Genomic DNA, 18,658 nt, shown 5'->3' with positions numbered 1-18,658 from the left:
ATCTCTTTCCCTTAGGCCTCCTTTACAATGCTATTCCAGGTTTTTCTTTCCTAAGACTTCTTTTAAACAATAAACACTTATTTTCTTGATGACCAGTCTACCGAGTCTACCCTGTTACCTTTTATTCAATTTTGCCTTCCGTGCTTGCTTGGAGATTTTCTACTCATTCATTCTAACTTGCCAGTGTAGGCGACGTAAGAAAGCGTCGTATTCCAGCTACACATTTATTTCTTGATCATGCTGTATCCCCTAATTTCCTTCTTCATAGGGTGCACCAAGTAAAATATTCATATTCTCATAAACCTCCTTTTAAAGAAACATCGAAACATTTATAATTGTTGTCCTTTGGCCAACTGCAACCAATGACTTGATACTTTAACCCATTACTTGCAATACAGAGGGCCTTTCCTTTAAATAGCCAGCAGTTATGGGTCATTGTCTGAATTTTGAAAGATACTTGTCCGTTCTTCCGGTTCGATTCAATAACCAGCCGTATCGGAAGATTTTCGCAGTCAGTTAAAAAGTGTGGTTGATAGGGCGTACCCTTGCCCAACTCCGTTTTCAATAACTACCAGACTGCCAGTTTTGATTTTTTTAATGTAATCACAAGCCCTTTTTATAATCGATACCATAAATAGATGCGTATTATGCTTCGAATTATGCTCAAGTTGTTCCATCAGGAAATATATCAAAAATGTTTAGTCACCGGGTCTCTGTCAGTGTGCAAAACCATTCATAATCCATGTACAAAACTTATAAAAAATCTGCCAATCAATTTGTCACTTCGATGACTTTAATATTTGGTCTTCGTGTTTTATTGTTAATCGTGCCCTTTTGTAACATCACTACATGCAAGCAAACAAGGCAAGAAAAGGTCAGTTCGTTGTGGTATATTCTATTTTTATGTCTTATTGACGGGTAAAATAATAAAATGGATGAGCCACATTGTGCCGAACGAACAAAAAGGACATTGTCGATAAAATGGCAGACTTCTGAATATGGCGAGATGCCTGAGGGTGGGATAGACAAAACGAGAGAGATTATGCCAGTTTAGTTTTACCTTTATAGTTATAGTTATTCTTAAGACTTGAAGTAGCTCAAAATATTATGAATTAAATCCAAAAGATAGCAGAACTAAATCGACTAATTTATTTGACCTATCTTTTCTATTACACGATTTTTTTCGGTCTGAAAGCATTTTTTTAAAAAATACCTAACATTATAGAATTCACGTTACTTGGTGTATACAGTATAATAATAATAATAATAATTGGGGCCTCGGTGGCCGCAACGGTTTAGGCGTTGACACGGCGCTCATCACTCTAAAGTAAAGGTCCCGGGTTCGAATCCAGCGGCCCTGCATTCGAACCCGACATACTTACAAATGTGCTTTTTTTCCAAAACACCTGCACCCCGAGGGCTGATATAACTTCTATTGTGCGAACCCTCGTAAAATAAAATGAATAAAAAATAATAATAATAACTAAAAAGTCAGAGATAATTGCCCTCTACGCGTTGGTGCTTCTTGTTATCTCTCACGCAATTTTTTTAAAATATATATACTGGACTATCTATTTTTAATAATTCTATGATGAGATTCTAGTAAAACAAAGACCTGCCTACTTTTCCGAAAAGGAACACTAGAAACACTGACTAATCAAAGCCTATTGTGAAACGACCTCGAAGCGGCATAAAATCGCTGAACTTAGCATGATTCCCACTGGAATCCGTGTCAGTCTGTAAAGACATTATAATCAAAACTTGTAATCAAAAAAGTTTTTATAGTTAGGGGGTTATCTAATGAGAACTTTTTGTTAACTATTGAAAATATCATATTTGATATTTTTCAATAATGTTTTCATGCAGATTAGGTTCTTCAAATAGGTTCTTCGTTTGAGATATCACAATCAAGTGTTTATTGCAAGTGGCGAAAAGGTCTTTATTTCAAAAAGATGTTTCTCGTTTAACTCGAGTGGATACGAGCCAGTTTCTCCACCTCATAAGCAAATAAAGATTGCAATCGTCGTCGTAAATCATAGTACAAGTGCTCTGTGGTTTCCTTTCTTTTAACACCCTCCGAATGGGAATATTGAATCTGTTTCACCTCATCTTTATCTCGACTGTTGACAACTAATTCGAAAAACTTAAAGGGGGTGAATGAATGAAAGAAGATTTATGGTCTAATCAAGAGACTATCAGACTGTCTCCTGAGCTTGATTTTATGATTGCGATTGATGATTCTCTTTAAGCTAGTCATAGCATGATTCCGTTGGACCCGTTCCAGATTATTTTTAGTACGGTATCGTATGAAGTGATATAAGTTTATATTAGAACACTAAAAAGATTCATAATACACACTGTAAAAAAATTTAAACCTCACGTAAGAGCTTGTGAAAGGTAAGTGTTTTGATTGATTAATGCCAACTGTTCTCAATAATTTTAAAACATTACGGAAAACTCACATCTTCAATGAGCGCTTGGAATCTTGCCGTGTTCCTCCGTTCCTTGAGGGTCGTCTTTTTCTCTTCTTCCAGCTGGGCTTCCAGTTCGGTGATCCTGGCTTCTAGCTTCTCCTGAAACAGTACGGAATCGTTTAGGACGAAAAGGCAACCCAACACAACGAGACCGTTACCTTTTCGAACTAAATGATTCAAATCGGCATTCATTAGGCCTCTTGGTACCGAGAAACAAAGCTCGTTTTAAATAACATGGGGTCAATCGGGAGAACAGGAAGAAACAAAGGGTTATTGTAACGTCCCACATCATAAGCTAACACGATGTTAACGATAACCCGCATTTCTGGGCGTAAATAAATTACAAAGAGAGAAATGTAATTGTGGCTTGTTTAAACTAATTTTCCCATCAAGTCACTTCCTCCAATAAAACTCCGTCCAACCAAGAATCCATTTCACAAGAAATACAACAAATTCTGATTTCAATGTAGATCGCAAGGGTTATTTTCGTTGAAGAAATGAGCAACCCACGGCGAAAGCAGTTATGAATCAATGTTGACACAGGCGGACCCCCACGCGTCCCATTTCCATAAACAAATTAAATGCCTTTAAGCCGACGTATTAAATCTCGGCCGTAAATAAAAATTAACGAAAAACAGTCTGAGTACATAGAAGATGGATGGTTTATTGTTTTAATCCGGCAATAAACAATTAAAGCACGATCTGAACATTTCGAAACTGATTTCTAAAGATATATAACTAAACAACAAGCTACAACTTGAACGGATTACACAATTTAACACGGTACAAAATTGTCTATAATTTCCATATAATAGTGGCGCTTTTTTCACACGTTACAGATTTTAACTGGGCTCTGCCCATGTTTGCAATAAACTTGACGATGAAGTTCAATTTTTCACACCAATTGACTTAGTTATCTCATGAGAAACTAACTTCGAAGAGCAGATGTTTTGCAATGTTTCAAAAGAAAGTGCAAAACCTGTAGACAAGCGCAACATATCTATGATAAGACTCTGAATTAAATGGCCCGCTTAAAATGAATAAAAGGCAAACTATTTCCAAGCACTTAATCCATAAAACCGCCAGTTCACGCTAGAGAGCCGTAAGGGACTTAATTAATGCATAGGAAAGACAAAAATATCTTCTTAGTACCAGCCAAAACACTGGACTCAGAATACTGCCGTTTGGTCAAGTAGTATGTATTAGAATGGTCAGTGCAGGAGAGCATCCCCTAAATTATGAAAACTATTGTACCTGTATTTTTTTGTAAAATCATTTCTTCCCTTTTACTACCATAAGCTGCCTGCGTCTAAAGCTAATCTGACAAAATTTCAAATTATAGATTTTCCTATGTGAGTATCTTTGCTCTTAAAAGAAATTCAGCTTTCTATTCTTCTAGTGCAGAAAGAGCAGTTCTCACGATGACACCTACAAAAACCAAATATTGTACTCTTTCTAGCGAAAAACAGTAAAGCACCGAACCCTGAATCTTCTTTCTGAATTTTTTTTTTTTTAATTAGCCTACCATATTAGCCATGGTACGAATTTTTGTGTGTTCAAATTGGGGGTTATCGGGAAAAAAGGGCCAGAGGCGACGGTGGGAATCGAACCCACGACCGCGGCGTGAGAGTCTCTCATGCTAACCACTCGGCTACCGCGGTCCCCCGGAAGAAAAGGTTAGAAAATTATTTCAGGCCTTTACAGTAAAAATCGGCACAACCATCAATCCTACTTTAACGCACATTACGCATATTAAGTCATCAATTCAAAAGGGCTTAGCGTAATGAGGTAGATTTGGAGGGCAACTTCAAGGACTCGCCGCTTCATATAGAAACAAGAAGAACAGATCGAAATCTAGTTCTCTTGCGTTATTTTTATTCTCAGTGAGTCACGTTATCTATCCCTCAGCCAGTGGCACATTTAGTTTGGCCGATCGACTGTCAAAGGGCGATCCCGCCTTCTCTTCTGGTCTTGTATTTTCACCTTCTTTTTTATCCACCCGACGTGGGCCATCTCACTTCAAATGTTAAACCCCGGTGTTTCTCAAGGGTCGGCTTACCCACTTGAAATGTTGAGAAGGTTTAGAAAAAGGGGGCGCGCAGTTCGGTTTATTTAGGAGAGACATTTCATCATCTGACATCTCAGTCGCCCCTTAAGACCTGAGTTTACACAACATTAAGCCCTATTTAAATTCCGGGCAAACAAACGCCCACGAAAAACTTTTCAGTTTAAGGTAAAAAGGATAATTTCGGATTTTTTTCCCCGTATAAAATATGTAAAAGCATCTCAATGCAAAGAAAGCTGCTTTAAATCCTTGATAAACTTTTCTCCCACGCAACACCTTTTCCATATTTAATGGAGGAGTATTAGAAATCGCTCTAAGCTTAAGATACAAAGAAACAAATGAACAAACGATTATTTAATTTTTCTGAATACCTTAACATTTCGATTTTGTTGAATACAAATTCGTGAATTTACATGATAGGGTAAAAAAATTGCCCTAAATCCGTATTCTTACGAGGTAATCGGTTTTAAATTGATCAGTGCAAGGTCAAGAATGACCGTTGCCACAGACAGCTTTTAAATTCTATGCCAACATTTGCTAAATTTGCAACCCTTCAACGATAGAGCACCGAGCCAAACGGCATTCCTTTACATCCAAAAAAACTAGGGTGCTTTGTGATAATTTATAGGCCATGTATTGCCTAACTTGGATTAAATTTTGCATAATTCGGGTCAAATTTTCTCTTAAAACTAAATTTAGGGGCTGACAAATCGTCAATTCTACTTATATGAAAATATTATTAAAGTTGAGTTTCTCTTTCCACAATCGGTAATTAATTACGGTAAGCCGGGTGCAGTACCTTTTCAAAGGAATCGTTTCCTAGAAGGACGAACCTCCGAGGACATGTGAAAGTAACTGGACGGAGATAAAATGTAGTGATAAATTATTACACTGTTGCATCATGTTCAACGAAGCACACTTCCTCCCTTCAGTGCAGCCCTTTCTTTTTGAATTAATTTACAGTTTAACGAACTCGTTTATTTTTTAGTAATTTTCAATCTCCTTCATCATGTTGATAAGCACGCGGGTTTTTGCAGAAAATTCGTAGGTGAATTTAAATCCCCCCCTTAATCACCTTTAACCTAATGTTTTCCATATTTGACTACATTCAAAATCCACTAAAAACTGAAAAACTCAGCGGTCTTATCAACAGTAAACAGTTTGGCCCGTGTAGCCTGAAATATTTCAGAAAATCCGACGAAGGTTAGTTCATCGATTTATTAGTAACATTAAATGTTACCCTACTGATTTATCCATCTTTATACTAATATTGGCCATATTTGACTAGGTTCCAAATCTATTTAATACTGAAGAAAACCCCGTACATTTATTAGTAGGAGACCATGTTCATGCGATACATCGTCAAAATAGTAAACCCTCAAGAGCGGCAAGAATATCATCTACATCCAAGGAAAATGAGAGTGGGCTAAGTAAGCAGCCTTGGCGCACTCCGATTTCTATTATGAAAAATTAAAACATGCAATTGACACCATGAACGAACAGCACAAGAACAGTAAAACCTAGGATGGAAATTATGATGGATGAGACGCCTAGATTGTATGACTAAAAACAGACAAGAATTGTTAGTTGAATAATATCATTTTCACTTATTCTCACCTTTTATTTGGTTATTAATTTTGAGTTATTTTACATCGGTGTAAAAAAATGTTGGTTTACAGTTTATTCTGATTTACAGTTTACTTCTGCTCCTATTATGAAAAATTAAAACAAACGACACCATGTATGAAACAACACAAGAATATTAAAACTTAGGATTGAAATTAAGTTGGATGAGACACGTAGGTTGTATGACTTTAGAAAAAAAGAAAAATTGTTAGTTGAATACTATCATTTTCACTTAGTCTCATATTTTATTTGGCTATTAATTCCGATTTATTTTACATCGGTGTAAAAAAATGGTGGTTTACAATTTACTCTGATTTACAGTCTATTTCTTACAGATTTTGAGTTTTTCACTGGATTATTTTTGTTTCTTTAACTACGCGAATTTCCGGTCTTTAGTTATGGGTAATATCGTTGACACTTTATCCCCACCTCTTTATTTTCAAGGAGAAAGATAACCAGCTTGTGATTTTTTTTAAAAACAGCAAGTCGAAGACTTTTCACATGATAATTTGGCTAACTTCAATATTTTCCCTTTGGCAAATAAAGCCCATTATTCAGAAATTCTGTCTAATCCGGCACAATTAATTTATAATCCTAGCCGGATGAATTCGTACTAATTATAAAACAAAGGTGAGATTAAAGAGCGGAGAAAATGAGAAAAAAGAAAGGGATTAAAACTTTTATTAAAAGTCGGATCGATAAGGGAAGAGGAAGAAAATTGAGCCGGTCCTGTTCAGCCTGACGGATAATGCTAATTTCCAATATATAGACTTGTTTTCTTGGCATGAGGAAATTAATAAAGAAAAACGCCGCCCTCGGAGGCAACACGAAGGGGAGGACGCCCATGGTACGCAGCCCCGTTCCTTTCACGATTCCCCCGGGTGACGGTGTCCCCAGACCCTTGTCGAAGGTTTTCGATTGATCAAGGGCGAAATTGAATCCCGTTAATTGATATCCACCCTTCCGTTTGGTTTCCGCTTGATTAAAACGAGTTCGATTTTGGATTGGAAGGAGTGTTGCGAATCGCAGGTTTCACCGGTTCGGATCAAATCAAAACGTACTGCCAATGCAAAAGAAAACCATTTAACCCTAAACTTACACAACAGGCTAAATTATTTATAAATATATAATTATAGCTAAACAGAAATGTATAATTTAATTTAATCAAAAGTCAATAATCAGATTGTTTTACGCTGGAAACTTCCCTGTCAACCTCATGGCTCAATGGCGGATCGAAATCTTTACAGACCGTGCTTAACCTTTCGTCCTTATCGTTCTTTTCGGATTAAATAGGGGATTTAACGAATCAATTTCATGCCGTCGTCTAAGCAACAGAGATTATGCGACTTCAGACTATCCGCTGACACAATGTTCGTTTATAATATTTTGCAAATCGTTCATAAAAGAACTTAGTATATAAAACACAGCTACTGTGTTTATAATATCATAAATACCATCTCTTGGAATATTTGTCTAATTATAATCAAGAAAAATAGCGATAGAAATATTGGATTGAATATTGAAACAAATCGAGTACAAACATCCCTTTTTGCAATATCAATACAAATATCGTTGCATGAATGATCGATACGAACATAGACAGGTGAAATATGGATACAAATGCGGTGTGAATACCAAATCAATTGATAACAAGGCAGATATTGATGTCAATGTTGTCAGATGATATACCGATACAGATACCATCGCGCGAAATGACTATACGAATATCGACTGGTAAATGAGCTATGCAAAACTTCGGTGGAGTACCGAATACAAAAAAATAAAATATAAAAACATATCGTATCGTAATCGATAGCAATGTCTACATGTTGATACAAAATAGTCACTGAACTACCATTACCAATTTCTTCTGGTGACTAATCTACACAAAAAATGTCAGATGAAGTATCTATAGAAATATCGACAAGTAAAATGTATACCGTATCGTGAAATATCGATACAAAACTTGTCAGATGAAGTATCGATTATAGAAATAATATTGGCATGTTGATGCAAAATGGTCTCGCGAAATATCGATACAGATATTGACAGATACAGCATCAATAATACAAATAACAGCAGGCGAAATGCCAATAAAAATATTGTTAGACTGAGAATCGATAATACAAATAACAGCAGGTGAGGTATCGATAAAATATTTTCAGTTGAAGTACTAATGCAAATAACAGCAGGTGAAATTTCAAAAGAGTGAAGAATTGATAATATAAATAACAACAGGTAAAATATCGATACAAATATTGTCAAATCGAGTATCGATAATACAAATAACAGCAGGTGAGGTATCGATAAAATATCGTCAGTTGAAGTCCTAATGCAAATAACGGCTGGTGAAATTTCAAAAGAGTGAAGAATTGATAATATAAATAACAACAGGTAAAATATCGATACAAATATTGTCAACTTGAGTATCGGTAATACAAATAACAGTAGGTAAATATCGACAAAAATATTGCCAAATTGAGTATCGACAATACAAATAACAGCAGATCAAATATCGATACAAATATGATCAGATTGTGTAACGATAATACAAATAGGGGGCGTCGGTGGCCGGTTTAGGCGTTGATACGACGCTAATCACTGTAAGGTAAAGGTCGCGTGTTCGAATCGAGCGGCCCTGCATTCGAACCCGCGACCTTTACCGACATACTTAAAATGGGCTTTTTTTCAAAAACACCGACACCATGAGGGTTTATATGACCTCTGCTGCTGTGAACCCTCGTAAAAGAAAAGGAAAGAAGAAGATAATACAAATAACAGCAGGTGAAATATCGATAGAAATATTGTCATATGAAGTATCGATAATACAAATAACAACTGGTGAAATATCGACACAAATACTGTCAGATTGAATAGCAATAATACAAATAACACCAGGTAAAATACCGATACAAATATTGTCAGATGAAGTACAGTTAATACAAATAATAACAGGTGAAATACACATTCAATTATTGTTATGTGGAGAATCGAATATATAGAAAATATTGATAGAAATATTTTTACGCAAAATATCGGTCGAAAAATACTTATGTAAACTATCGGTACGATCAATACAGCTTTCGATAAAAATATTAAAAATCTCACATTTCGCTTAAATGTAGTCAAGGACTTTATGCAATTGCTTAAGCACAATGATAAGCTCCTCGCTCTATCTTTATTGAGACTTTGACTCCCTTGACAGTAGTCATGGATTATAACCATATTTTTGCATTAATATACTTGCTGTCTGGTAAGTAACAGAATTCCCCAGTGGCCTTTTTAAGTCTAGAATTGACACAACAAATAAAAAAGGTGTTATACCTGATTTTCGTATTTCTTTTTCAGAAAGATTTAACGAAATTGAGCTTGTTCTATTGTCAATTATGCCGAAATGGATACATTAGAATTTTGTGCTTGTTTCGCTTTGTAACGGATATTGAAGAGAAGAAGTATCGCAGGTTTGCGTGCCATTTTTCGAACCTTTTTTGTCGTGGGTTCGAATCCCGCTCGTGACACTGACTTTTTTATCTCAACTAAAACCTTAATCAATTGTAATGTATTAATTGGTCAAGCGGACCACGAAATTAGTTTGTTAAAATGAAGTATATCATCACTAAAGCTCTCCGTGGCCATTTCAATTGTCGCCGAGAATCAAATAGATTACACGACATTTGAAAAATGGCAAAAAGGAGTGAAAATTCAAAAGGTGGGGTTGAGATGGGAAGTTAGTGTCCGAGAAGATCGAAGTCACGATAGCTCAAGTGGTAGAGCAGCGGCGTATCTAGCCGAGGGTCGTGGGTTCGAATCCTGCTCGTGACAGTGACTTTTTTATATCAACTTAAAAAAAAACCTAACCATTTATAATATTTAAAGTTGTTAAGAAAAATATCGGGTAATGTATGCTGAAATTTGATCTTCAAAAATATCAACCGTTGTAAAACAGGATTCGTGGAGTCGACGGCATCTGACGTCAGTATTCTCACACCACAAGTGCCGCGTCAAGTCAAATCATCGTCCTTCGTTGACATTGACTTCTTGACACTTATCGTATTTCAAAAGGGATAATCTGTAGGAGTAGTTTCGGAAATAAATCCTCCATCCACGTGTGAACGTTTCTCAGCTATTTAAAAAACCCACCAAGTGAAACCAGTCGTGACGAATCGTATCAGTCCATTTTCTCTCCAAGTCTTGTATCTTCACGACTGAAGTGGTCAAGTGAAACATCGTGGCTGTACATTTAGTGAAAATCGTATTCTCACAAAAAAACACTAAGACGGATTTCATAGGTTATGAGAGTGTTCTAGTCGTTAAGTCCTTTCACCTGACACTGAAGCACTTCGTACGTTAATATCCAAAAATTAAATATTTTTAATAAATAAGCTCCCGGGAACAGAACTGTTAATTTAAACGCTTCTTGTTGAAAGAGGATTAAGGCCAAAATTATAACCAACATTTCACTTGGTGATTAATGGGGAAGCATAATTACACACTAAACTAACAGGGTGTAATAACTCTTAACAACAACGAGTGCGTATACAAACTTGCAAGAGTACTAAACTTGTTCCATCAAAAGTCCTTGCTTAAACTGTCTGGGCTAAGTGGAAAAACAGTAAAGAAGACAGGTCTTATCAAGTCTTCTTCCAGAACTTCTTGTTCATCTTCTCAACTAATCAAGAGGATCACAATTGCAAGGGTTGATTTTTTTCGAGAAATCCAATTAAACATCAAATTAAAATAAATTAATTTTTAATGAGCGGTCCGGTTTTTTATTAGTCAATCTGATCTGCAATAAAAGTGTTAAAAAAGGCAAATTAGGTTGCTTAAGACTAAATTATGCACAAGGACAGCGTGGCAGGTGAGGTCAATTGAAATCAATTTGCACAATGCTTAGGTCGCTTGTCTGTAAGGCTGTTTGTTACGTTCAACAGATCAAATGAAATCAAAAACAGATTAAATGAAAGTCCTCCTAAGCAGAGCATCGCTGCGTTAGATCAGTGTCTATTTTTAAATTTGCAAATAAAGAAGCGACATCATTTTCTCAACACTGATATCAATGTGTGGTGTTTAGTGACCGTTAGTTAATGATTATTCGGATTATTAGATTTTTTTTAATATAAAATTTTCTAGCATTGTATAAATTCATTTTTTTTATCTAAAATTTCTACCATTGTATGAATTCATTTTTTCACATCCTGCATGTATTTGTAAAATTTAAACAATGTTTATAAATCCCAGGGTCTGAAGATGATCTCAATAAAGATCGAAATGTTGGCACGATAAAGAAAATGTTTTTCTAAAATCTACGTGACACCAGATCGCATCTCACGACCTCCAAATAATCTGATATCAATACGGATAATGTTCTCTTTTTTTTCCAAAAGATAACATGATAATAAAACAAATCTTTTTCTCTTCTACAGTTTTTATATCTTTACTGTTAATCTCCGCAATGAGACAAAGACTTTTCTCCTTAATGCTAGATGGTAAAGGATCAAAGAGACAGGAAGTAACAAAAATAAAATTCACCGGGTTGGATTATGCATGAGTTGTCGGGTTTTTATTGTTTCCCATTGGGACGTAGATATCACTCCTGTGCCTTTCCATTATAACAGATCCGTGTAGGGTAGAAAGAAAAATTCATTTCGTAACTTAATTAATACAGCTTTCACCCCCATTATTTTCTCTCTTTATGCCCGGTGAGTTGTATTGGCCCGGGCGTTATTACGATTTCTCGATCAGCCTTCAAAATCCATTAGCCATGCCCCAATTAAAGGGGGTCCATTTACAGTTGACTAGACAAAGGAAAATAACAGGGAGTCGGGTTAAGATTGATTTGTTAGAAGGGATGGGGAAATAATTTATATCACACGAGATTCTTATTTAAAATAATTAATAATGTGTGGTGAGATGCGGTCTGGTGTGATGTAGGTTTTAAACAAGCATTTTCTTTATCATGCCAACATTTCGATCTTTATTGAGATCATCATCAGCGCACTCTCAACACGACACCCAAGAATGACACATCTACACGGAAAACAAACACTTTGAGCCTTGAAGATGATCTCAATAAAGATCGAAACTAATTAAGGCTTTGGTTGAGATAAAAAGTCAGTGTTACGAGCGGGATTCGAACCCACGTTCTTCGTCTACATACGCCGCTGCTCTACCACCTGAGCTATCGTGACTTCGATCCTCTCGGACACTAACTTCCCATCTTAACCCCAACCTTTGAATTTTCCCTCCTTTTTGTCATTTTTCAAATGTCGTGTAATCTATTTGATTCTCGGCGACAGATGAAATGGTCCGAATCCCGCTCGTGACACTGACTTTTTATCTCAACCATAGCCTTAATTAATTAAAAAGAATTTATTTGGTCAAGCGGACCACGAAACCTAATCAAAGATCGAAACGTTGGCATGATAAAGAAAATGTTTTTCTAAAGCCTACGCCACACCAGACCGCACCTCACGATCTCCAAATAATCATAATTAATAATAGGGATTTTACTGTTCCATATCGATTTAAGCAACCAGCAACATACCAAGTGAAGTAATAAAAATGTGCATTACATTTCAAAATGCCAAGCGATACTTCCTTTCAATTGCTTTCTAATAGATCATAATTTATGACTTCCATAATAAAAAGAAGTCGATTACATACATTCCAGGGTCGACGTACTCTCGTATTCTTGGGTGGCCTCCAATTGCATATGTATTAAACTTTTGTTTAACATTATGTAAAAATATGGATGGGGGTCCAAATAAGTATTGAAGGAGGAGTGGTACGCATCGATCCGAGAAAGCTGTGAATGATTCCAATTCGACATCTGCCTTTTTTATTAAAGGGTCTTCTCACATCCAATATCAAGGACCACTTTACGAGTCGGCCGGGTGAGAAATAAGCCATATAAATATAGTTTCAGAGATAGTAATTAAATGAAGGGGGAGGAGGACCGATCGAGGGCATAAAATTTAAATTGATATTCGAATTAGAATTAGCACAAGAGATTTTAAGTGGTGAATCACCCTTTCAGCCCCATGTGCGCTTTTACCGAATGGGCACCGAATCAGGGATTTTTGCCCATGTACCGAACAAGGATTTTATTGCCAGACTTCTTGAAACATCTTGTATAATAAACCGATATAAGAAAGACAACCCTCTTAGTAAATAGACTGTTGGAAACTCCCCTTTTCCGTGCGTCCTCCGATTCGCGGTGATTTATTGTGCAAGCGTTGCTTCATTCGTCGCAGATGGTACTTTCATTAGATTCTTTCGAGGGCAAACGTTCCCCTTATTAATTGTAATTAACGAACCGTATGATTTATAATGCTCTCAACGTGTGTATGGAAAAACTACGATCGATACATATCACATGTGGAATAATGGCGAAAGGACGAATTTTAGTTAGTTAAAAAGCTGAAAATGACCACCTTAGACTTCAATTCAATAATTAATATAACTAACTGTAGAAGCTAGCAAACATCCACCTTCATACCACTTTATTAAATCTAAAATGGTCAGGTGCCGCTTGTATCATCTTATATCTCTATCACAACAGGCAACTCAGGAAAGCATTCTTGGCCTATGCATGTTAAATATAACCCTACCGATATTCGCTCTTCATTTAACAATATATCTATTAGCTATGTCTATTTACATACCTTATTTATAAATCTATCAGGGTAAAATTAAATTTAAAAACAAATCCATCAGGTTTGGTATCACAAGGAAGCATACTTGGTCCATTCATTTTCACGATATACCCTGTCAATATTCGCTCCCATTTTAAAAACGAAATATGGCCAATTGTAATACAGCTAATTGACTAAACTGATGAACATCTACCAACCTACCTGGCCAGGTATTGTTTATCATCATCTCATTCCCAATCAGTGCGTTCCTCAAGGAAACACCCTTGGCCCATTCTTTCAAACCTATCCCGCCAATGTTGCTTCTCAATTTACCAACTTCCCGATTTTCGGTCCTGTGTTAGCTACGTAATATGACGAATAATATACAGCTGGTTCGCTGTTAATTCAGGCGAACTTCAAGGAGGCATTCGTGACACATTGTACCATATACTCTGCCACTATTCAATTTTAATTTAACGATAAAACTATTGTAGCTGCGTAAACTTAAAAAAAACATCATTCCCCATATCGAATTTTTAAACTGAACCTAGGTACCGCCTATTATCATTTTGTATCTCAACGAAAGCAGGCGTTCCTCAAGGAAGTATCTTTGGCTCAATCATTTTCAAATAAACACTGCCGATATTGCCTCTCATTTTAACAATTCAGCTATTGATTGTGGCTAAAGAAGCTAAAAAACGTCCTCCCATTTACTATTGTTAAAAATCTTAGCGTCTTAGCGGAAAGACTATATCCCCATTATGTGAAGTGTACCACAAGGAAACATCATTGGTCTATTCATTTTTACGATATACCCAGGCGATATTCTTCTCAATTTTATTATAAAGCTATTGATTGTGGCTGTCGAAACTGAAGAACGTCCATCTATGTACAATTTTTCAAAATCAGGAAAAGGTTTTATAATTTGCCAGAGATTATGCTCCCATCAAGTGAGGTACCACAATGAAACGAACATCCTTGGCCTATTCATTTTCACAATATACCCTGTCGATATTCTCTTCCATTTTAACAACGGATGTGACGGATCTTGAATATAGCCTAAATATCAAAACCAAATCCATGCAGGACTATGGGAAGTATTTCTATCAGAACAGGTGTATCACAAGGAAAGATCCTTCCTTTCTCCATTTTTATATTGTATACTGGTGATATTTTAACTACCCTATAAAACAATACAGCTTTCCCTATTATTTTAAACTATTTGTAAACCACAGCACATAAATGTTAAATACTAATTGATAAATGAAATAATTTGTTCATCAATTACGTTACTCATTTTTGTACAGCAATTAAACAAGCTCCAGCCTTGTTATAATCAGTGCAATTAAACCAGGCGATCTTTTCTCTTGAAAATTTTTAACCTGAAGTACAAGTCATATAAAAATAAGAATTTTAATTGGGCCGTTTATTTTACCTTTCAAAAAATATATTATGGACAAATCTAGTGGACCGTGAACAATACAGAGACGTAGTTACGATCGTTCAAAACCAGGGCGAGTTCGTGTGGCAATTCAAGCGTGATAGCAGATGTTAATTTCCTTTAATTAATTTAAACTATGAAAGCCGAAGGTGTCAGAAATTAATTGGACAAACAGATTGTAAATTATTATTAAATTATCAAACACAATGTTACTCTGGGTTTTATATAATTGCTTGACGTTATAATTTCTGAATTAATTGGTGATCGGTCTTCAACATTATAATTTCATGTTAAAACAGTGAAATCTTGAGAAAAGGGGAATCTATAAACTGTGGGATCCCCGATTTTAATAAAAACTTTTTTTTATTGTTAGGTCAAATAATATTTTAAGAAATTTGTTGTACACTGCAAAATCACGAAAACAAAACAAACTGCGGACTAGTAAATTCCTATCTATTAAAATATAGTACTTATTTATTTTACGACCAAGTTTATTCTGGTATGTAAATAAATTAGAACCGGATATAAAAATAAAAACATGTGGGGTGTTTTTGTTGATTTCATCTTTATTTTACTCACTTATAATGCCATCATAAACGGGTTGAAATAACCTAAAAGGAAAACATGAATCCCAAATCCATGGACATTGGATAAAATGGATTTTTAAATGGAAAACAGGACATCGGAGGGAAAAAATGCCCTCGGCTGACACAACCCTAAAATGTCTATTTTCTATTTGCAGTACAAATTTGTATTTAAGGAGTTTAAATGTTACTATAAACGAATCCAAATTTGTTTATGAAAATTCATTTTTTCCCCTATTTTACTGGCAACGTCTTTTTATTGGTACAACTTTGTATATATCAAATCTCATTTAATAAGATCTAGCATATTATTTTCTTATCGGATGTCACAAATAAAATTGTATAAAAACTTGAATGATATATAATAACGTTGATATAGTACTTGCACAACACAGGCATTAACCACAATGACTGTAACTGAAAAGTTAGAAGGTTAACAAAAATGAATCACAATACATATGAATCTAGTCACAATTATAGTTTTTACAGTTCCAGATATATTCCTGGAAAGCGCAACAAATAAACTGTATTCTTTCTAATCGCCTTCAACCATTGATTATGTTTCAATAAAAAATGTTACCTTATTACATGAAAACTAATGGATTTTTCAATGAAGTTAACTTTTAAAACATCACAGTTTGATATTGCCTTGGTTCTTTCATTTAATCTAACATATGTACAATTGGGATTGAATTCTCTGAATTTACAATTGTAATTGGAATGCGTTTCCCAATTAATGTCGGTAGAACGTTTCCAAAATTATAAGGGTGCACCATAAGGGCGAAACGTATGTCGTCCGATTTCAATAAGATAACGGAATGAAAACATCTGTTCGTACGCGTTCCCGTTTGAAAATCGGAACTTAAAAAAATTTACAATACAAAGTGAAAAGTTCAAATTTTACCTTAGTATTGGGCGAGTTGGGTTTGATGAATTCGATCCTTCCTCCCTGGACGCAAATGTTGGGGGCGGGCGCCATGGCCACTTTCTCTCCCACAGGATGCACCTGCCTGGAAACAAAAGAAAATTAATGACATCATCACGAGTACCGTTTCGGTTCAATGGTAAGACCGTAACCCGGTCGATAAAGAAGAGAAAAAAGGGAGCTGAGAAAGAACCTAATGGGGAAAAAACTGGATCGTCTCGGGACAACCTCCACTTGTCGGATCCCAAGTTCGAACAATAAACTTCTTTCATCCTGCCATCGGTAAAGATCGTTCTTTAGCTGCGAAATCCACTTTGAGGTTTCTTTACGGGTTTTATTCACACTCGATCGACGTGAGCGGAAAAGAAAAAGAGAAAAAAAGTATAATTACAGGGAAAATAATGGAAGATAATAAAATACTAGTAATTAAATTCATACTAAAGTAGCTCCTAACCATATTTTTTATCACTTCCTTAGTGGCTCTTCGTTTTATGTTACTACATTATTTAACAACGTCAACAACAATATAATCAACGAACATAAAACATCCTGCTAAAGCGTAGGCAAATATAACAAATATAAAAAATGAAATAAAATGATTAATGATTGTAACCTTTTCCCATTCTCCTAAATGGTTTTCTGTTACTAAAGATGAAGCCAAACTGATTGTAAGGTATTGATTATAGTTGACTTTTTTAATAATTAAAGTTCTAGATGAATATAGTATTTAAAATTATATGTCAGTCAATTATTTTTTTATTAAAAAACCATTTGGTCTAAATAATACAAGCCTTAAGGACAAAACTGGTAGATTTCTTGGCATATAGAAATGAATTAATTAACATTTAAATATTTTGTGTTGTAAATTTTGATTTGACTTCGTCTTTCAGTTATAAAATATAATATAAGGAATGAAGACTTGAAAAACACTTGAAATATTGAGAAATTGATTTATATAAGATCAACTCTGTATATACATAAAAAATACGTACACATATACGGAATTGAGGTAATGATTTCTCGAGGTAATCCAAAGGTGTTAAAATTTCCCAAGAGGACGTCAAAACTCCCATTTACTCATAAAATCATTCTTTCCTATTTCCATTAATTATTCTTTTTATCTAAGGTCTTGGTTGAAATGAAATATTTAGTGTCACGAGCTGGATTCGAGCCCGCGACCTTTGGCTCAATACGCTGCTCTAACACTTGAGCTATTGTCACTTCTAGAAGTCAAGTGTTTAGAGCAGCGTATTGAGCCAGCCGAAGGTCGTGGGTTCGTATCCCGCTCGTGACATTACTTGTTCATCTCAACTAAGGCCTTAAATAAAAAGAGTAATTAATTGAAATAATTAATATGGTCACTTATAATCACTGAACATATATGGATTGTTTCCTTTTTATATCGTTCAAGTAAGATGGTAAAATACTCGATATTTATCACCTTTTACACATATAAAACTAATCTAATTATAGGCCGGTGGGGAACTCAATTTCAGGATTGGCTCTCTCTCAATTCAAATTTCCGCTAATTCATACATTCAATCTCAATATATACAAAAGGAAAACGTGCTAACTATGTACAATCGAATAATCATGTTCTTCCAAAAATGGTAATAGGGGAGCCGAATTCTCGATTGCTCAGGGAAAGAGGGAAAGTGAGAGAGAGCGCGAGAGGGGGAGAAAGAAATAAAGGAAGTAAGGAGTTGGGGAAAGAAAAAGGCACATATATAATAAAAGAAAGAGGAGAGAAAAGAGATGTATAGATAGGAAAAGAGAGAGAGGGGAAAGAAACAAACAAAGGAAGTAAGGAGTTGGGGAAAGAAAAAGGCACATATATACTAAAAGAAAGAGGAGAGATAAGAGATGTATAGATAGGAAGAGAGAGAGAGAGAGAGAGAGAGCGAAAGGG

The 18,658-nt window shown here is 35.4% G+C and overlaps 1 protein-coding gene across 6 annotated transcripts in view; it reads right to left on the bottom strand.

The window, feature by feature from the left end:
* LOC112128253 overlaps positions 1–18,658 on the bottom strand; it is a 259,399-nt gene that overhangs the window by 158,266 nt on the left and 82,475 nt on the right. For 4 of the 6 annotated variants that reach the window (XM_024230206.1, XM_024230205.1, XM_024230211.1 and 1 more), the window contains exons 3-5: positions 16,729–16,834; positions 2,633–2,641; positions 2,463–2,573 (exon numbers count right to left, since the gene is read on the bottom strand). In XM_024230206.1, the coding sequence (XP_024085974.1) occupies positions 2,463–2,573; positions 2,633–2,641; positions 16,729–16,834 (226 nt within the window). The remainder of the gene's footprint in view (positions 1–2,462; positions 2,574–2,632; positions 2,642–16,728; positions 16,835–18,658) is intronic. The other 2 variants (XM_024230207.1, XM_024230208.1) reach the window with 2 other exon arrangements.

This window comes from Cimex lectularius, unplaced genomic scaffold (assembly GCF_000648675.2).
Source record: "Cimex lectularius strain Harlan isolate CLEC.00 unplaced genomic scaffold, Clec_2.1 scaffold251, whole genome shotgun sequence".
NCBI classification, from domain to species: domain Eukaryota; kingdom Metazoa; phylum Arthropoda; class Insecta; order Hemiptera; family Cimicidae; genus Cimex; species Cimex lectularius.
Note: the sequence above shows the minus strand (reverse complement) of the source record. Positions and strands in the feature narration are given on the sequence as shown.